A 22,240-nucleotide genomic window follows, 5' to 3' on the forward strand; every position below is an offset into this window, starting at 1 on the left:
GGAAAGATCGTGACACAGTTAGCACAGTTGTCAGTGCGACCGAGTCTAAGGCAAAAGATTATTGATGCGCAACGAGGTGACCCTTATCTAGAGGAGAGAGTTCGTAAGGTGGGGTTAGGCCAGGATGGCAAATTCTCAGTATCAGTGGAAGGTTGCCACCTTTATTAGGGACGTTTGTGTGTGCCAGTAGTTAGTGATATTAAAGATGAGTTTGTTGTCAGAGGCTCATAGTTCCTTATTTTCGATACACCCCGACAACACCAAGATGTATCAGGACTTGAAACGTTACTATTGGTGGAATGATATGAAAAGAGAGATTGAAGAGTTCGTTAGTAAGTGCTTGGTGTGCCAGCAAGTGAAAGCCCTGAGGCAGAAACCAGCAGACTTGTTACAGCCATTGAGTGTACCAGAATGGAAGTGGGAGCATGTGTCTATGGACTTCATCGTGGGGTTGCCACGGATAGTCAAAGGTTTCACTGTGGTATGGGTTATGATGGACAGACTTACAAAGTTAGCATATTTCATACCCGGGAAGTCCACCTTTTCAGTAAATAAGTGGGCACAGATATAAATGAAGGAGGTGGTGAGATTGCACGAAGTGCCTGTGTCCATCATGTCGGACAAAGACCCTCGTTTCACGTCTAACTTCTGGAAAATTCTTCAGGCAGCTTTGGAGACCTGGTTAGATTTCAGTACAGCTTTCCACTCACAGACTGATGGGCAGACAAAGCGATTGAATCAGATACATGTTGCATGCCTGTGCCATAGAGTTTTCAGAAAGCTGGGATGCTCACTTGCATTTAATGGAGTTTTCTTATAATAACAGCTACCAGTCCACTATTGGGATGTCACCATTTGAGGACCTATATGGGAAGAGTTGCAGGTCCTCTGTGTGTTGGGATGAGGTTGGAGAGAGGAATTGTTAGGACATAAACCAAACCACGAATGAGGCAATACAGAAGATCAGGGCTCATATGCAAATAGCTCAGATCAGACAGAAGAGCTATGCCGATGTAAGACGTAAGGACCTGGAATTTGAGACTGGTGTGAAAGTGTTCTTAAAAGTGGCACCCATGAAGGGTATTCTAAGGTTTGGTAGGAAGGGGAAGTTGAGTCCGAGATTCATTGGATCTTTCGAGGTCTTGGAATAAGTTGGCCCCCTAGCTTACCGTTTGACATTGCCCCCAACACTGTCTTCAGTTCATAATCTCTTCCATATTTCGATGCTAAGGAAGTTTGTGACAAACCTATCCCATGTAGTTGACATCGAGCCCTTGTAGTTGAATGACAACTTGAGCTACGAAGAGAAACCTGTAGAGATCCTAGCCAGAGAAGTAAAGATATTACGCCACCGGGAAATTGCATTTGTGAAAGTCCTGTGGCAGAATCACCAGTTCAAGGAGGCTATCAGGCTCTTTACCTTTAACATCCATTGTTATTTTGTACTCCGCTCATTTATCGAAATGGAATCTACTTCTCTATATCTGTTCACTCTCTGTTATTTACACATGAGTAGCTAAATCAGTTGAATGGGTTGAGAAGCATTTAGCTAGCACAGCTAGGGAATCTTCATTCTATGCGTTTATCTTGTATTATGTTATGCTTCATTCGTCCATTAGAGATTCTCAGGAGGTTAGTCTAAGGACAGGATCTATGCTTGGGAAGGTCGGGTTAGAATCTAGGCTTGAGAGAGTCATATTAGAACGCATAATCAAGAGATAGAATCTTAGGAATAAGCACTATTTGTTATCAACGCATCGCATGCATTCTAGAGATAGGATATGATTATATGCGGTCACCTTGCCTTTATGCATTTTGTAACATCGCATAGGAAAAGAGTAGAGACTTAGGGATAAGCTCTATGGACACTTTTGCATTCAACACATGCGTCCTAGACTTAGGAGCATCGCATTTGCATTGGAAATGACTTGATGTGCATGGTTGTAGCATGATCGCATAGTCTGACGCATTCCCAAGTAACGCTAGCTAAAGATCTCCTCAACCCGTTCATCCGCATACTCAGTGATCTATCACACAACTGACTTTTCTCAAATCCGCCGCATTTGTTTATTTTCCATTAATGCAATCAACAACAAACCAACAATTTATTTATTTGGTCACCGCAAAGTTTTCCTAAAAATTACCAATGCAACCTGTTTTCACAAGTCCCTAAGTTCGACCCTGGACTTACCAGGAAACTCAGTGGAGTTTACACTTGGATTCCGCTGAGGAAACTTGAGTCCTTAACACAATTCCACCATCGCATATCTCCATAATTCACTTCATAAAATCAAGCATCAAGTTTTTGGCGCCGTTGCCAGGGACTTCGGCAAAATAGTGTGCTAACAGTAATTTTTCTGATTTCTTTGCAGACTCTCAATCTCTGGCGAATTACGACCCGGAGATTGAGATGACGTTTAGACGAAGATTGAGAGACCGCCAATAGTAACCACAGTCAGTAAAGAAAAGATGGTGGAGCAACCTGAAAATGGAGCACCAAATGATAAAAATGTCATGGCGAATCCAATCCTTCTGGCTAACGATCGCAATAGAACCATTAGGGACTATGCATCACCAAACCTCTATGATTTCTCTCTAGAAATCATGAGGCCTGCCCTCGACGGAAGCAGATTCGAAATGAAACCGGTGATGCTGCAGATGATCTAGACTGTAGGACAATTCGGAAGAAGGCGTGGCGAGGACCCGCACGCCCACCTCCGAAGCTTTATTGAAATCTGCAATACTTTTGTGTTCCCAAACATCTCTGCCAAAGAAGTTCGACTAACTTTGTTCCCATTTTCTCTCTGTGATTAGGCAAGGAAATGGGCGTATTCTCTCGAGCTGGGAGAGATCACTTCATGGGAACAGGTCGTGGAGAAGTTTATGAAGAAATATTTTCCACCAACTGAGAATGCCAGACGAAGGAAACTAATTAAAATTTTTGAACAAGACATGGACGAATCACTCAGTGATGCTTGGGCAAGGTTTAAGAGGTTGGTCAGGGATTGTCCACACAATGGGTTGCCAGACTGCCTTCAAATGGAAATCTTTTATCATGGTTTGAATCCCGCTTCGCAGACTGCTGCCAATGCGGCAGCCATTGGTGGTCTGCTTGATAAAACGTATGACAAGGTGAAGAACATCTTGGATCGCATCTCTAAGAACCATGAAGATTGAAGAGAGTGACTAGAGATTGAGACTCAAAGATAATGACACAAGTAATGGTGCTATTGCTTCACTACAAAATCAGATGACCGCAATGATGAACTTAATTCAAGGAATTGCGATCAGCAGCCCAACATCGCAAAATGGGCAAATCAATGCAATCAGTCAAAACACCGCAAGGTGTGCGACTTGCGGTGATGGGCATGCGATGGAATATTGCTCGCAAAATCCACAGTCCATTTACTTTGTAAAGAATAACCCCTTTTCGAATACCTACAACCCCGGGTGGAGAAACCACCCCAATTTTGCTTGAAAGAATCAGCAATAGAATTTTCAACCCGTGGCGCAGAAAGAAGGGCCACCAGGATTCTTCCCACGCAACAACGGTCAGACAAACAATCAAGCAAGTAGCTCAAAACTACCGCAATCCTCTTCCTTGGAAAGCCTATTGAATCAATACATAGAGAAAAACGAAACTGTGCTTCAAAGTCAGGCTACGTCCATCCGCAATCTAGAATTACAGATGGGCCAGATTGCGAGTGAGCTGAAAAGTAGACCGCGTTGAGTTCAACAGAACTCCCACGCAACCCGGGGGATCAGGTAAAGAGCAATGTAAAGTTGTGACATTGCGAAGTGGAAAGACTGTGGAAGGAGAAAAGAAGGAGCTTAGTCGGACAGCTCCCATTGCGGCTGAACATGAAATTGCAGTAACATAAGAAGAAGAAAGAGAAAAAGAAGCAGTAGAACCAGAGGTTGCGTTGACCTCAAAGCCAACTAAGACGGGAACCGTGAAAGTGCAGTTACCCCCTTTCCCGCAAAGACTAAGGAAGAAAAAGAATGAAGAGGTGCAGTATCAACGCTTCCTATTTATGTTAAAGCAATTACATATTAATATTCCTTTTAGTGAAGCGATTGAGGAAATGCCTGCCTACGCAAAGTTTCTGAAAGATATGGTAACCAAGAAGAGGGGAGCTGGTAAGTTTGCCACGGTGGCGCTAACACAAAGTTAAAAATCAATTATTCCACCGAAGATGAGAGATCCTGGGAGCTTTAATATTCCTTGCTCCATCGGAGGACTGTACATCGGGCAAGCCCTGTGTGACCTGGGAGCCAGCATAAATTTGATGCCTCTATCAATCTTTAAGCAGCTGAATGTGGGGCAACTTGTGCCCACAACGGTGACTCTCCAACTGGCCGATAGATCTCTAGTTCATCCAGAGGGAAAGGTGAAGGACGTGCTTATAACCATTGACAAATTCATCCTACCAGCCGACTTCATCATTTTGGACTACGAGGCCGACAAAGATGTGCCCATCATTCTGATGCGACCATTTTTATCAATAGGTCGTGCTCAGATTGATGTGCATAAAGGGGAAATCACTTTGAGCATCAACGGACAGAAGCTCAAGTTCAATATAATTCGTGCCATGAAGTTTCCGAATGAAGAAGACCTACATGACTCAGATGATGACCAGAATTTGATTGAGGAAGAAAAGTTTGATGAAAAGAATGAAGAAGATGATGCCAGCGCATCTGTTGCTTCCTGTAATGCGATCATAACAAAAACAAACAAGGAAGAAGAAATGATCGCAAATCAAAAAGAAGAGCCAATAGAAAAAGAAGAAAGAAAAACAATGCAACCATCCCTAGTAGAACCACCAACACTGGAATTAAAGACCCTGCCGAATCATTTAAAGTATGCATTTTTGGGGAAGAATGAGAAGCTGCCTGTTATTATTTCCTCTGAGCTGAACGAAGACCAAGAGAATGCGTTGATGAGCATTCTAAGGAAACATATGCGAGTAAGCTGGACGTTCGCCGACATTAGAGGAATTAGCCCATCGTACTGTATGCACTGCATTCATCTTTAAGAAGACTACAAAGCAACGATCGAACATCAACGTAGGCTCAACCCTGCGATGAAAGAGGTCGTCAAGAAGAAGATCATTAAATGGCTAGATGCGGGCATTATCTATCTTATAACAGATAGCACGTAGGTCAACCCCGTGCAGTGTGTGCCAAAAAGGCGGCATGACGGTAGTCCCGAATGAAAACAATGAATTAATACCACAAAGAACCATCACTGGGTGGCGCATTTGCATGGACTATCGCAAGCTGAATGCGGCCACAAAGAAAGATCATTTTTCTCTGCCATTCATTGATCAAATGCTAGATCGACTAGCAGGAAATGACTTCTACTGCTTCCGGGATGGTTATGCCGAATACAACTAAATTATGATAGCTCCAGAAGACCAAGACAAGACCACAAAGAACCATCACTGGGTGGCACATTTGCATGGACTACCGCAAGCTGAATGCGGCCACAAAGAAAGATCATTTTTCTCTGCCATTCATTGATTAAATGCTAGACCGACTAGCAGGAAATGACTTCCGGGATGGTTATGCCGAATACAACTAAATTATGATAGCTTCAGAAGACCAAGACAAGACCACATTCACCTGCCCATATGGGACCTTTGCTTTTAGCTGCATGTTGTTTGGCCTCTACAATGTGCCAAGCACATTATGATTACTGCACCCGTGTTAATTGCACCTGATTGGACACTTCCTTTTGAAATAATATGCGATGCAAGCGGGTATACGATGGGAGAAGCTTTGGCACAAAAGAGAAAAACAATCTTGCATCCCATCGTATATGCGAGTAAAACATTAAACCCTACTCAGACAAATTATACCACCACAGTTAAAGAGCTTCTGGGGTAATTTTTGCGTTGGAAAAATTTCGAGCATATCTGCTGGGAAAAAGGTACTCATCCATACTGATCATTCGACAATAAAGTACTTAATGACAAAGAAGGACGCAAAGCCGAGGTTGATCAGATGGGTTCTTCTCCTTCAAGAATTTGACATAGAAATAATTGATCGGAAAGGGATAGAGAACCGGGTTGCGGATCACTTGTCTAGACTGGAAAATTCTGAGGTTGACCACAATGAGTCTGAAGTGAGTGCGGTGTTCCCGGATGAGCAGCTGTTTCATATTGAAGATTTTCTCTGGTATGCAGACATAGTCAATTATCTGGTTTGCGAGTAATTCCTGAAGATTACACCTACCACTAACAGAAGAAGCTCAAACATGAATGCAGACATTATTATTGGGATGAGCCAAATCTGTATAAAAGAGGGGTAGACCAGATTTTTTAATTATGCGTACCAAATGCTGCTCAACAAAGCATATTATCGCAATGTCACGACTCACCATATGGTGGCCACTTTGGAGGGCAGCGCATCGCAGCCAAAGTTTTACAGAGTGGATTATTTTGGCCTACATTGTTCAAGGATGCAACTGATTACGCAATGAAATGTGATCGGTGCCAATGCACAGGTAACATTTCATGGAAACATGCAATGCCAATGAACACCATCTTGGAGCTTGAATTGTTCGACGTATGGGGGATTGATTTCATGGGACCATTCCCTCCCTCGAATGGTAAACATTATATTTTATTAGTCGTCGATTATGTATCCAAGTGGATAGAGGCAATAGCATGCGCCGTAAGTGATGCGGCGGTCGTCTCCCAATTCCTTAAGAAGTATATTTTCACTCGTTTTGGCACTCTCCGTGCCATCATAAGTGATGAAGGGTCCTACTTTCTCAACCATAATATCAAGGAGTTGCTACGCAAATACAACATTCTCCACAAAGTGGCCACCGCATTCCATCTGCAGAAGAATGGTCGAGCTGAAGTGTCCAATCGAGAAATTAAGTTGATACTTGAGAAGGTAGTAAGGCCTTCACGAACAGATTGGGCAACAAAGCTTGACGATGCATTATGGGCATATCGAACTGCATTTAAAACACCCATAGGTATGTCCCTATATGCGTTGGTATTTGGTAAAACGTGTCATTTGCCTCTGGAGCTTGAATATAAGGCATTGTGGGCGGTAAAGAAGCTAAACTTTTATTTGAAGAAAGCAGGAAAAGCGCGAAAAATACAATTGATGGAGCTAGAAGAATAGAGGATTAACGCATATGAGAATGCGAAGATTTACAAAGAGCGCACCAAGCGCTGGTATGATAAACACATATGCGGCAAAAACACCCAAGTCGGGCAGAGGGTCTTACTCTTCAACTCAGTCTGCGGCTCTTCCCAGGAAAATTAAAATCACGTTGGTCCGAACCCTTCATCATTAAAGAAATATTCCCACATGGTGCAGTGATGCGTTATTTTATGTGGTGGAAATATGGATGATATGTGTTGATAGATTTGCGTTGTGCACTCAAGTTTCCCTAGCGAAATTCAAGTGTAAATTCCTTTGAGTTTCCTAGTAAGTCCAGGGTCGAACACAGGGACTTGTGAAAATAGTTTGCGTTGGTGATTTTTATGAAGACTTGCGGTAACCAGTTAAATAAATGAATCGTTGGGTTTGTTGTTTGCGTTGATGAAGAATAAATGACAAATGCGGCGGAGTTTTAAAAGAGTTTGTAAACGGGAGATGCGATGAATATGCGGTGAATGGGTTGAGAAGGGTTAGCTAACATTGCCTAGAATGCGTTCATGCTTTGCGATCATGCAACATGCATACAATAGTAAACCACCTCTCGGTGTGAATGCTACAGCTTCTAATACTAGAACGCATGCGATGTATGTGCAAAGGTGTCTATAAGGCCTACACATAAACCTCTAATTCTTGTCTATGCGATGATACACAAACAAGGCAACCACGTATCATCAAACTCCCAAACTTTATTCCTTTCAAATTGATTTAATTCTTCTTGCATAACTAAAATCCAAAATTCATCATTTTCGGCATCTTTAAAACTTTTTTGTTCAATTTGAGAAACAAAAGCAAGATTATTAAACATATTAAGAGAGGAACGAGTTTTCACACCTTGTTCGGGATCACCAAGAAATAATTCTTTGGGATGGGAAGGAGCATACCTCCACTCTTTAGGCATGGATGAAGAACCAATTTCGTTCTTTTCGATTAAGCCCACCTCTTGCTTACTTGAAACAATTTCCTTGCCTTTGTCACTAACAAGTAAATATCCCAAATTTCCTTCTAAAACATCACTATAAATAGGCTCATTAGAAATAACATTGCAAGATTTATCAAATACTACATGCATAGATTCCTCAATTACTAAAGTTCTTTTATTGAAAACTCTATAAGCTTTACTAGTAGAGGAATAGCCAAGGAAAATACCAACATCTATCTTAGAATAATATTTTCCAAATTTTTCTTTGTTATTCAAAATAAAACATTTGCAACCAAAAACTTTGAAATACCCAATATTTGGAATTTTGTTATGCCAAAGTTCATAAGGAGTTTTATCCAAAGAAGGTCTAATTAAAACTCTATTTAAAACATAACAAGTGGTGTTAACGGCTTCCGCCCAAAAGTATATAGGTAAACCATACTCATGCAACATTGATCTAGCAAATTCTTGCAAAGTACGATTTTTCCTTTCAACTACACCGTTTTGTTGAGGAGTTCTTGGATCGGAGAAATTATGAGAAAAACCATTTTATTCACAAAAAGTTTCAACTGCTATCAAATTTTCCTCCATGATCACTCCTAATTTTAGAAATCAAAAAACCTTTTTCATTTTGAACTCTTTTTGCAAAACTAGAAAAGTTTTTCAAAACATCATCCTTATGTTTTAGCATCAAAACCCAAGTAGATCTTGAAGAATCATCAACTATAAAAAAGGCATAATAGTTCCCTCCAAAACTAGCAATTCTAGAAGGGCCAGATAAGTCCATATGTAATAGTTGAAGGGGTCTAGCTGTAGAGACCACATTTTTAGATTTGAAAGAGGACTTAGTTTGCTTACCCATTTGACAAGCATCACAAACTTTGTCTTTTTCAAATTTAAATTTGGGAAGACCTCTAACCAAAGAATTCTTGGAAATATTTGAAATTAAGTGCATGCTAGCATGTCCTAGTCTTCTATGCCATAACCAAGAATCATTATGCAAAGTCGATAAACATTTATCGTTAATAGGACAATCATTCAAATCAATAGTATAAACATTTTCATCTCTATTTCCAACAAATATAACTTTTCTATCACTAACATTTTCAATGATGCAATTCTTTTTATCAAACACAACTCTAAAGCCTTTATCACACAATTGACTAATACTAAGTAAATCATGCTTCAAACCATCAACCAAAAGTACATTTTCAATTAAAATAGAAGATTCATTACCTATACTACCTTTCCAATTATTTTACCTTTCTTGTTGTCACCAAAGGTTACAAGACCTCCATCCTTTTTGGAGAGAGAGACAAACTTGGATGGGTCTCCCGTCATGTGCCTCGAGCAATCACTGTCCAAGTACCACTTTTTTTTTAAAGGCTTTCAAACAAACCTCATCATTTTGTCCATCCTCTTTGTCACTATGAGCCATGAAGTAAAAATTGGCCACTTCTTCATTATCACTCCCACTTTCGTTTTCATCGCTATCATCCCAAGTAGGTTTCATTGCTTTCTTCTTGGATTTCTTGGATGATTTGAGAAAAGGACAGTCGATTCTAATATGACCCGACTTCTTGCATTCATAGCATATTACCTCATCATTTTTGCTCTTTTCACCTTTTGACTCTTTTTGGTTGGAGAGATGCTTCTTGAATTGTTTCTTTCTCTTGATGAAGTTCTTATACTTACGTGAAAGATAGGCAACATCATCTTTATCAAGGTCATCTTCATCTTGGGAGTCAACTTCTAAAGAGACGGTCTTTAAAGCTATACTTCTTTCTTTTTCTTCTCATCCTCCATGTTTTTCTTGATCTTTATCTCATGCGTCAACAACGAGCCCATGAGTTCATCAATGGAGAGAGATTTGAGATCCTTTGCCTCTTGAATGGTGGTGACTTTAGGCTCCCATTGTTTAGGCAAAGACCACAATAGCTTCTTTATCTTCTCAAGATCTGAGTACTTTTTCCCAAGTCCTTCTAAAGCATTGACAATGTTAGTAAATCTAATAAACATATCGGAAATAGCTTCATTTTCATCAATTTTAAACATTTCATATTGATGAACTAACATGTCAATCTTTGTTTCTTTTACTTGACTAGTTCCTTCATGAGTAATTTCTAATTTATCCCATATCTCTTTAGCGGTTTTGCAAATAGACACTCTATTATACTCAACTTCATTCAAAGCACAAAATAAGCAATTAATAGCTTTGGCATTTAAAGAACATGCTTTCTTTTCATTTATTGACCATTATACCTTAGGTTTTATAGTGCTAACACCATCAACATCTTTTGTTGGAATTTTAAAGCATTCCTCAACAATATCCCATAAATCATAATCAATAGAAAGCAAGAAAAATCTCATTCTATTTTTCCAATAACTATAATTGGTACCATTAAAGAAATGAGGCTTTGTAATAGATTGACTATCAGTAAAAAGGATAAAACCTAAAGTTGCCATAGCTAAAAAACAATTAAGTTTATCAAGAAATAAATATTTCAAGAAAAACAACCCGCTCTGGTACCAATTTGTTGGATCGATATGGCAACCCTAGAGGGGTGAATAGGGTTTAATTAAACTTTTTTTTTCTAAATTAACCCAATTAAACTAAATACACTTTTTATAGATAATAAGAAAAATTCAATTTATGCAACAAATAAGATGACAAAAAGTGTGATAATTTAATTCTATCAAATTTTAGCAAATAAATAAGAACAAACTAAAACATACAATAATTGCTTAAATTAATTGCAAAAATAAAAATGAAAGAGTTAGAAAAGAAGACACTAGTGGTTCGGTCAAACTCTACCTACTCCACTCTCTAAGCGCCTCTTGGGAATTTGAATAAATTCTTTCCGACTCTTTCCACGGATTAGAGCCCAAACATTACACCAACGCTCCTTTTACGGGTTCAAGAGAAAACCCGATCCTTTCCACGGTTTAGGATCAAACCGTTACAAATATTGAAATTTTTTAAGAACACAATACAATTCTCACTAGAGTGGATTTACAAGTTTAAGCACTCAACAAATTTATCCTCACAATACAATAACACTCTCTCAAGAAGAAGATGAAAAGAAAAAAAAATGGGAGCTTAGATGGAAACTTTTGAGTTTTGGAGGATTATGAAATGTAAATTTTGTTAGTTCAAAATTTGGAGAGGAAGATGGTTTATATAAAGATGGAAAAATTTTTAGAAACCACAATTAATTTAGACCATTAGATTTTGGAAAAGAAAAATCAATGGTGGAGATTTAAACTAAATTAGTCATTCGATACAAACAAGATATAATATTAAATTCTTTTTCTTTTGAAATTCATTTTTTTTTAAATTAATCTAAAAAATAAAAAACATACCATGTGTCAAAAACTAGCAGTTAGACAAAAACATAAAATAATATTAAATTCATTTTCCTTTTAATTCATTTTCTTTTTAAAGTCAATCCAAAAATAAAAAAAACATACCATGTGTAAAAAAACTAGCCGTTAGACACAAATATAAAATAATATTAAACTTATTTTCCTTTTAAATTTCTTTTAAATTTTATTTTTTTAAAGTCAATCCAAAAATAAAAAAACATACCATGTGTAAAAAACTAGCCGTTAGACACAAACACAAAATAATATTAAATTTATTTTCCTTTTAAATTTCTTTTAAATTTCATTTTTTTTTAAATCAATCCAAAAGTCAAAAGTTCATCATATGTTAATCTCTTGATGATCCACCTGTCAACCAATATGCTGCCACATGTCTACATGCAAATGGTCTAGTTATGCCACGTCATCCACCACGATATTTTTTCGGTCATATCGTCTTCGTTTTAGCTCCGATTTGAGTGATTCAAGAGGTGTTGGAATCATTGTTCCGAGCTCTACACTATGGACATATTAAAACACTAAAATTTTCAGTAATTAAAAATTGAGTTTGTTATCATCAAAACATTGATTAATTAATTAATTAAAATCAATTAATTTGAGATTAAGGGCCAAAAAGCCAACACATTTTAAGGGAGAAAGGGATTAAAAGTTAGATGCAAGGTCTGATTGAAGGAAGATTTTGGAGATTGGAATCTTAAGGGTGGTTGTTGCTAAGGTTTCGTTGGGGTACTGAATTCAAAGATTGATTATTGAAGACTATCGCTTGGATCGATATCTAAATCTAGTATTGAGGTAAGTAATTTTACTACTAGAACTACCCATGGGCCAAGCACAAGATATACGCTAGCATGATAGATGAATATTATGACATAACGATAGCATGATAGACGAATAGTATAGTATAACCAATGTATGTTCTTGTATGAGGATCTGAAAGATTTATTTGTGCACGTAAATACTTGCATGCTAGCATGAGATGATACTTGATTCCATGAGGTTGTATTTGATATGAGGATATTGAGGCATATATGTATGTTGTAGAGCCATGATGTTGAGGTATATATGTATGTTATAGAACCATGTTGTGATACTTGTGATGTTGAGACTGTGATAGTGTCCTTATTGATTAGTAAGATGCCCACTAGATATTGTGTTTCCTTCAGGATTCACCACATATTGTGTTTCCTTCGGGATTCACCAGATTGTGTTTCCTTCGGGATTCACCAGATATTGTGTTTCCTTCGGGATTCACCAGATTGTGTTTCCTTCGGGATTCATCAGATTGTGTTTCCTTCGAGATTCACCAGATATTGTGTTTCCTTCGGGATTCACCAGAGGTAGTGGGCATACTTAACTACAGTAGGATAGAAATCAGTTTTTCATGTATGTGTGTGCCCCATGAGGACTAGAGTAGTTTATATGTTCCACCAGAGGTAGTCATCTAGAGGACATAGATGCCTAGCCTGACCCCAGTAGTGGGGTTACTTACTGAGTATTTTGTACTCATCATTTCTCATGTTGTTGTTTCAGGTAAGGTATAGATGCACCAACGATTGACAAGCAGAATTCGTGATCAGGGACCAGTTTTATGCTTCCGCTCATGAAATTTAGATTTCTTTTCATGTTTTGCTTAACTTTCAGTTTTGATGTTTGAAACTTACTATTAAGAATTGTTTTCAGACTTATTTATTAACATTTATGATTTATGGGTACCTTATAGTTGTTTTTAATATTTGAATTTAATGAAGGGATTTTGAACTTACCTTATTTATTTAGCATTTATTTCACCATAAAAACGTGTCGTTTTAAGTTCCATGCATGCATGTATTTAGTAACGGCCTAGCTTGAATCCTAGGCGGTCGGGTCGTTACACTTCCAAAACAATCAACCAAATAATTGTTCTCCATAAACACTAGAAATAGATCACCAAATAATCGCCAAGTAATCAATAAATAATGGACAAAAATAAACCACAAAATTTTGGAAGACTAAAAACTAAAGAGCACACACGAATTATACGTGGAAAATCCCTTCGATATGAAGAGTAAAAACCACGGGACTTGTGAGTAGTGCACTCTTGTCAACTTCTCTTATTATGATAAAATTGGGGGGAAAAAACTCAAATTAGTCATACAAAGGTTCAATACCCACCAATACTTTCATACATAAAAGATGAACACTTGAGAGATAAAAAGAATGAAAAAACCAAGTTTAACAGGTTCTGTTTGGTAACCATTACGGACAAACTAGAGCTACAAACAACGATCCAACCGTTCAAAATGAGAGTCCCAAACAAGCTGACCAAATTTCAGCACGATCCGATGGTTCAAAATCCAATAATCGACACTTTGTGAAAGTTGCCGCTGAAAAACCGAACTGTTGTCTTCTCTCTGATTTTTTGCTTCTTTTTCCCGCTCTTAAAAGAAAACCTAAGGTTTTGAATATGGGCTTGATGGAACACGAGATATACGTAGCGGAATAAGGATCTAATTACACTCTAATTGCTTTTAATTAAAAGGAAAATAGCATGCAACCCTACTTAATTAATTAGGGTTTTTTGAAAAAATTACCTTTGAAGCTCCCAAAACATTTTCATCTTCACCCGAACACGAACGGACCACCACTAGAGCTGACCTACTATCCTCTAGACTCAAAACCGGGTTGTAGGACCCGACGGATGAAGAACTCCGAGAGAGAGAAAGAGATGGAAAATAAAAGATGGATTTTTCTTTTAGGTTGGGTTTTTATTTTTTCAGCCCAATTTTAGAAACTAAAATTGGCAAAATGTCAAAAAAAAAAATCATCCAAATTGAAAGCCTAATTTATAGAAAAAAACTATGCAACAATTGCATGAAACAAATCCATAAAAACCTAACACCTAGAATCCACTATCTAAGTGGGCTTAATGTCTCCACTATAAGCCAACACCTAGTCCATTATTTTGTTAGTGGAATTATCCAACAAAAATTTGGATTTTCCCACTAACTTTAGTGAAAGGGCAAAATAGTCATTTTGTCAAAGTCAAACTTTGACCAAAAAGTCAACATTTTGACTTTTTATGATTTTTTCCTTGTTGACTAATTTTGACCTCCCGAGCATGAATCCGTATTCATTTTCTCGAAATTCAAATCACATTTGAATATAAGGTCGGTCAAAGTTTGACTTTTCAAAGTCAAAAGTCAACTCTTTGACTTTTTACATCTTTGACCATTTCCATCATTTCCGAGCTTCCGAATATAAACATATTCATATTCTTGATATTTAAATCACATTTAAATATTAAAGCTGTATCTCTAAACTAAAAAACCGACCACTATATCACATATACTTGTCGATTTCTCTCTCTTCACCTAATTCGAACAATTCGAATTATTCTATCATACTGTTCTAAGTTTATTCCATATGAGCTAGTAAGGGAACCTAATGAACCTATAGATCATGGGCTCCAACGATCCGAGATTAGCTGGCTAAACTCTTTAGACAGAGCTAATCAGCGTTCATTAACTAACGGGTCATTCCACTTAGTCTCGTAGTTGCACTCCCTTCACTATAGATATATTTGTGTCCATTTGATATAACCATGATTAGTAAGCTAATCCTTCACAGGTTGTTCGTAATCTCGGCTGGGTCATAAAAATCGTTTTACCCCCAAGACTACATCTTGTTCCTTAAGTTTCACTGATCCTCCAATGTACAATTGGTTTAAGGTCCAACCTATAAACTGAACCCCTCTCGGGCCAAGGAGAGGGTGGGACCCCTTGTTCAAGACCTGGATTCAGTACTAAAGGAAACAACCTATCTACTATCCCTATAACGGGTAGGAGTGAATTCCGTTTTGTACCCTATATTCCTAGTTATCCACCTTATCTTACCCTTGAAATGGGAAACTTATTGGGCCAGCGATAATGAGCTACCCTCACCTATACAGATCTAAGGATAATTCTGAATGAACAGGAGTTCATAGTTAGCTCAGGATTAAAATTAAGTTACCTAGGTCATCAATTAACAAAATAGTCAATTTTATACATAAAATGGCATTTAGAACATAAAAAATGACTATTTCATGGTTCAGCCTTATGTAAACTCTTTACATAGGATATCCCCACTTTCATGCCTCCACATGAACGATTTAGGATCACATCGTTTGTACTAACTACAAAATGGGCCGCATCCATAGTGTCCCTAGAATAAGGCGCCCAACCTTATTCATATACTATAGACCATTTTGGCTATATATTTGAACTTGATCCACATTTATATCACTACAACAAAATATGGATGAAAAAAAAGAGCCAATGCTGAAGAAGGTAAAGTTTATTTGGGCTAAAGAAATCAAAGAAAGTACGGTCTGACAGAGGTCGACAATGCTTGGCAGATAAGATTGATTTAGAGTTATCTTTTAATATTTTTAATATATATGTTAATTTTCCAACTAATTAAATGCAATAATTTCCACTATCTACCTTAGAACTTAGTTTTCTAGTCAATATTTTGTTAGTTTAAAGTTAAGTAAAAAACCAAATATAATCATTTTACAAATGTGAGGGACTAAAGTATATGTTTTGAAACCTTAGGGACCAAATAGACGTTGAATCCAAACCTGGGGGCAAAAAGTGCATTTTCCCTTGTCTAGTTTCTTTGTAAAAATTTCATCAAGTTTGATTATTAGTTTGTTTGTATTTATTCTTTTGGGGACATTCGATAGTTCCTTGCATTTAGTTTCTTTGTATAAACGTTATCAACTTTATTCTTGTATGTGAAAGTTCTTATATATGTTTGTATCAATTTTATGTTAAAATAAGTTTGTTGATGATGGAAATCATGTATGTAATGACAAGATTCAAAGAAATAACAAACTATGAAGACATGTACTTTATCGAAAATATAAAAGTGTCATAAATATAAAATTCCGTGACAATAAAAATGTGTCATGATAAAACATTTGTTGACATAAAATAGTTGTCATAGTTCAAATATTCTTGACAATACGGTGTCATAGTTCATATGTTATTGACAAGAAAAAAAATGTCATTATATATTCTTTTTTGATATTTTATAACTATCGTGAATGCCCATAACACTACATAAAATATGCAATTTTGAGTCAATTGGTGATAATCTTCCATAATATATTTGACAATGACAGTTTATAATAGTCAATGATTATTTATGTTGACAATTAGTTATTGTCATGAGAAGACCAATTGTGATATGTTTCAAAACTGTCGTTGATGCATATACCTTTATTATAAGCGATACAATGACTGAAAATAACTATCATGAATTTAAATCTGACAATTTTTAAATGTCGTAAAATTCAAATTATGTTATAATATCCTTTTTTGTGACGACATTGATCATATTTGTGCTATATTTTGGTGAGCTCAGTTGGAGATGAAAAGGAAAAGAAAAGAAAAGAACCATGGAATGAGGTTGAAAATGTGCTTATAAAAGGGTAATTGTTTTAAATAGTAAAATTACTTAAAATATTTATAAATAAAGCAAAATGTCATTATCTATTCATAATATCTATAACTGATAGAATGCCATAGATGTCCATCACGGTGGTATTTGACTAACTAAGTTGGGTAATTTTGGTATAATATTTTTATAAATAAATTAAAAATAACATATTCTCATAAAAACTTCCAAAATTTAGAATATAAAAAGAAAATCCGTATGAAGTTGGAGAAACTGGGGAAATTGGACCGAAAGAAAAGTGAAAATGGTGGGTTTTGACTAGGGTTTGACTTTTGATTTATTTTATTTTATTTTATTTATAATTTTATAATAGCGCCGTCAGCCCTCCTCGCCTTTCGCTCCACCATCTCCGTCCTCTCCGATCCATCCGATCATTGCCACCGCCACGCGCCTCCTCCCTTAGTTGTTGTCAAGACCGTTCGCCGGCAGGTATGGCTTTTCGTTCGTTCTCCCTCTCTTCGTCTTCCTCTCTTCGGTTCTCTTTCTCCCCTTCACGTTCGTTTCGCCTTTTTCTCTTGCGCAGCACCCACTGCCGCTGCTCCGATTGGATTCCGATCGCTGCTCACGTGTCCAGCTGCCACCGCCGCCGATTTTGTACGGTGAACAAAACTCACATTGTCGGAATCTCGGGTAAGAGTCATCAGTTTGGTTCAGAATCCATTAGTTTTTAAATTAATAGATTATAACAGTTAAATCTCCATTAGTTATGATTGAAACTTGGAAGTGATATATTTGTTCTGCATAATGCTCTTTTGCACAAGGATGTTAATAGGCCGTATCGTTAGTAGGAGCCTATCATTGATGAGTCTATCACTAAATAATATTGCTATACACTCCATTATACTACCTTTGCAATTTCCCTACATTGTTATAACACCTAATCTTCATTACTTTTCTTTTTATAATGTAATATAATAGTTACAAATTGGTGCCGATTCCCAATATGCCTCCTCAGAAAAGGAGGAACTCTGAAAGTTCCTCTTCAAAGCTGGCAAGGTTGAAGCAGGAGAGAGTAGAAAATTTAGATGAACTGAAAAATGTAGAAGATGTTAATACGAATTCCGGTTTGTTGGATGTGATAAATGAAAAGCCTCAAGAGCATCGGGTAATATTTGTTCTGGATAATGCTCCTTTGCACAAGGGTCTTGTTGGGAAGGTACATGTACTTCTAATTAAATTATTTTTCCTCTAATTACATGGAACTATATTTGCAAACACATGATCCAAAAGAAACTATGGAGAGAAAATGAGTATTTTCATATCTGGAGGAATAGCGAGTACAAAGAAAGTCTTGTAGTTAGAATGTGTCTATTTTAGTAACATGTGACTATTTATCAATTGTTTTTATTTATGTTTTAGAAGTGGAAGATTCTTGATTCATGGAGAGATCAACAGTTCCTTCTCAAGCATAAGAAGAATCTTAAAGACTTTGTCCTGAAAATGTTCGTCAGGTATGTTGATTCTTTTTAGCTTTTGTTCAACATACAACCTCTTGATGGTGCACAAACTACACCAAATTCTTTTGTAGTTATAGCCTTTTGATGAATTTTAACAATCAGAAGGCTCTTTTGTATTAGTCTCCTAGGGAGGGGTTCTTTCAACCCCTCGCCCTTAGGCTGTGTTCCTCCTTTTGATGGAAGGAAAAAAAAAGGGATATGTTGATGAAGAGAAATTACGCTGTTGTCTTAAATTAAAAATGTTTATGCAATGTTGCAAGTTATAATCTACATTTTGTTCCTCTCCACATTTCGAAATTTATCTTGCTCTATGTTTAACAATTCATTGAGAAGCTTTCATAATCCATAATATACAGAACTACTTTATAATCTAGGATATATATAACGATAACATTTATTTTTTGACAACCATACAAAACATTTTATTGTTATAAAAATTGCAAAAAACAATGTTACAAAAGAACTAATTCTAACTGTGTTAACTAGGATCGACCTTTTTTTTTCATTTTTTTAACAATGAAAGTGGTTGTTAAAAGAAAGAATCCATACAAAAATTCTGATAGAGAGCTCGACCGAAGCAACACCATGAGAAGAATCTAGACTACTCTTCAAAATGCTATTAAAGAACAGAAACCTTATCTAAGTTACAGCCTTGAGAACAACCTTATATAGATGATAAAAAATGATAAGCAATGACCAACAAATCTAACCAACAGAGAAAATGAATTCCTAGTTAAAATAACTACAAACGATTCTTTCAATGGATCATAAGCTTAGCTAAGTCATACGTTTCTAAATTAGACAAAATTCTTACCCCAAGTTAAGGCTAGAAAACCAGCCGACCATCTTCTTTATTCTTCCTCGATGATTCACGGACAACCAGGTAGCCCTCAACCCTGTCCTCTCCATATCTCCATATAGCCTTAAAGACATTTGCATTAGCTTTTGTTTCTCCAGATGCATGGTCAGTGGATAAGGATTTTGTTGAAAAGGAGGCCTTGTTATCTAGCTCCGAATCCAAACATCCTCCCACTTGGGAGATCTGAAAGGAGGACAGCTGCTGAATTAGGGTGTGACCCATTTTGAAATTTCAGACTCCTTTGAATTCCTTCTCAAGACCCAACCCCAACAAGAGATCAGACCATTCCACATCTCCTTAATTTTAGCTTCTCTTCTATTGGACGGTGTAAATTGAAGGGGAAAGGTTGGCTTTAGAGGAGCATCACCTATCCAGTGATCAACCCAAAACATGTTAGTTGTGTGGTGTTTCCCATTCTGCAACTGCAACTGCAACGACTATTCTCATTAAAAAGAAGAATGACTTTAAATAAGATTTCCGTGCTTCAAAATGTTATTCCAAGGTCCTTTACATGAGTGAATTATATATAGTAACCACCCTCAGTTTGAGACCAAGGTGAGTTGTGCTAAACTTTGCTCCAATAATCCTTCTCCATAAAGCAACCCTCTCCTTATGAAACCACAATATCCATTTAGGAAAGCACCATTTCAATGCGTCAAGCCAATGATGAAAGGAAGTGAAGTGCAGAGTCCTGTTTGGCTTTTCTCTTCCCTGTGTTGTTCTCTAAAGTATTTTTTTTTTCCTATGAAGAATAAAGCAGCTTTCATGAAAAAGTATTTATGTAGCAATTATATAACACATCTCCTTTCAAGATTATCATAAAGCTTCTCTTGGAGCTTTGATATTCTAGGTTGTGTATTATTATTTTTATTTTTTAATGTAAATGTTGATTACAGTGATAATTGTTTGAAATGTCCAGCCACTCCTTGACATTTTTGACAGCCGAGTTAATAAAGCTGGAAAAGTAGGGGCTGTTTATGTCAAAATTGACGATGGGGTACTATTCGAAATCAAGCCACATGCTCGTATTCCAAGGACATATAATCGCTTTTGTGGACTGATATGTAAGTAGCATCTCGTTCGTCTATTTACAAGTAATAATGATTGGTTAATCATTTGATTTGTTCAATGCTTGCAGTGGACTTACTCAAGAAGAGATGCATTTGTGCTGAAGATACAAACGAAGTACTTTTTCGTGTCCTCAACGAACCATTGTCTCAACATTTGCCCAGAAACTCTCGTATTATAGGCAAGTATTATACTTTCATGGGCTCTATTCTAATGCAAATGATTTACTAGGAAGAACACTTGAAATATTGGACTGCAGGTGTCTCTAATGGTTTGGAAAAGTTGGTTGACATGGAGAACTATGTTTCTGCTACTAGTGATGATAAGAATCTCGTTTTTGTGGTATGTTATATTATATGCTTCTTGTTTCCTCTTTTGTCTTGAAGTATATTCAAAGTAAAATCTGAACCATGAGAGCTTCTTGTATGTTTATAGGTCAGTGCGACGGATCATAAGAAAATTAATATATGTACGGATGACATGATATCAGGTAAATTCTACCATTGTATATAGACATGTTTGGGAGGCTGGTATGTAATGGGTTGTAATTCTAAGCTCACGTTTGGGTCGAGGGCTTTAGACCCGGTTTGTAATCCCTATTACATTTTTTGATCTAACACTCTTTCTCACCATTTTCAAGCTTTCGATCTCATTCAAACATCAATTTTAATATTTTATTGTGATACTAATTTCCAATAATTCTGATTACATTCCAACATCTCAAACATGCCTTATATTTACTCGAAAGACATTTCTTTTTTAAAATTTTTATTTTTCAATTATTTGTTGGGTTGGGGTGCTAATGGCTATTTTTTATTTTAATTTTGTGGTACAGTTTCACAGTATCCACTGGTGTCCATGAGTTGTGTAGGTATGATTTGTGAAGCATTGGAGCATAAATGGATCGTCGAACCTCCTTCACATTGACTGAATACACAATTTACAATCTACTTTTTATATTTCTTTTCTTTTCTTTTACTTTTCTTATAGACATGATGTACAAGTAACATATTGCTATATCACATGGTGTATTGGTATATTAATTAAAGTTTAGTTTAGTTAATTTTATGAAAAAGTTGTTTAAGTTTAAAAAAAAAGTTACTTATTGAAAAAGGGACACTTGGATCGTCGAGCAACTATTATTGAACCCTTAGACAACACAATTCACCTCGAGCAACTATTATTGAATCCTTAGTAAATTTTCACTTACCATCACAAAAGGTATGTCAAAATCCTTCTTGATCAAGGACATTTGCAGACAACAAATCAAGGAATAAATCAGGAATATGACGCATATTCTTTAATGTAACCATGCACCCAACAATTGTCTTCACACGAATATTACCTAATCCAACTATGCTAACTGAGCTCTCATTTTCCATCTTCACACTACCAAAATCACTTGATTGATAGTTCATGAAATACTCCGTTCAAAACACAATGGTATGAAGCACCTAAATCTACCACCGACTCTGTGTTTGAACTCTCTACATGGTAACACTTATTGGTTGCACAAATCAAGGTGACAACATTATCACTCTGAGAAATAATTGTTGCAGTATTTTTATCATCTTCCTCTTTTTGTGAGTCTTGCTTCTTTGTTTTTTCTTCCAACGATAACAAAACTTTTTTATATGATCATGCTTGTTACAGTAATGACATGTCCTAACTGCTTCTAGAGCGGAGTTATTAATAGTCACAACTAAGGTTTCCTAACTGCTTGGCAAAGAACTCAACAAGAACAAAAGTCTACAATTCATCATCAAAATCAATCTTCATAATAGTCAGTTTATTAATAATATCCTAAAATTCACTCAAATACTCAGAAACATACTTCCCGCTCTTCAATTTCAAATTAACAAGTTGCTTGATTAAAGAAGCTTTGTT

The 22,240-nt window shown here is 36.6% G+C and overlaps 1 protein-coding gene across 4 annotated transcripts; it reads left to right on the top strand.

Moving 5' to 3' along the window:
* The first annotated feature begins 17,172 nt into the window (after positions 1-17,172).
* On the top strand, positions 17,173-21,489 carry LOC150035013 (uncharacterized). Of its 4 annotated transcripts, none has more exons than XM_090315623.1 (9): positions 17,183-17,398; positions 17,493-17,599; positions 17,888-18,125; positions 18,329-18,420; positions 20,228-20,349; positions 20,424-20,534; positions 20,613-20,695; positions 20,789-20,843; positions 21,225-21,489. In XM_090315623.1, exons 3-9 carry the CDS (start codon positions 17,913-17,915, stop codon positions 21,278-21,280), a joined length of 732 nt encoding a protein of 243 aa, XP_090171749.1. In that variant the 5' UTR covers positions 17,183-17,398; positions 17,493-17,599; positions 17,888-17,912; the 3' UTR covers positions 21,281-21,489. The 4 variants fall into 4 exon arrangements, with proteins under 4 accessions (XP_090171751.1, XP_090171750.1, XP_090171749.1 ...); XM_090315622.1 differs by having other exon boundaries at positions 21,189-21,450; XM_090315625.1 differs by lacking the exon at positions 18,329-18,420 and having other exon boundaries at positions 17,173-17,398; positions 20,205-20,349.
* Positions 21,490-22,240: the final 751 nt, after the last annotated feature.

This window comes from Benincasa hispida, chromosome 7 (assembly GCF_027475165.1).
Source record: "Benincasa hispida cultivar pf3 chromosome 7, pf3_genome.v1.1, whole genome shotgun sequence".
Taxonomy (NCBI): Eukaryota; Viridiplantae; Streptophyta; class Magnoliopsida; order Cucurbitales; family Cucurbitaceae; genus Benincasa; species Benincasa hispida.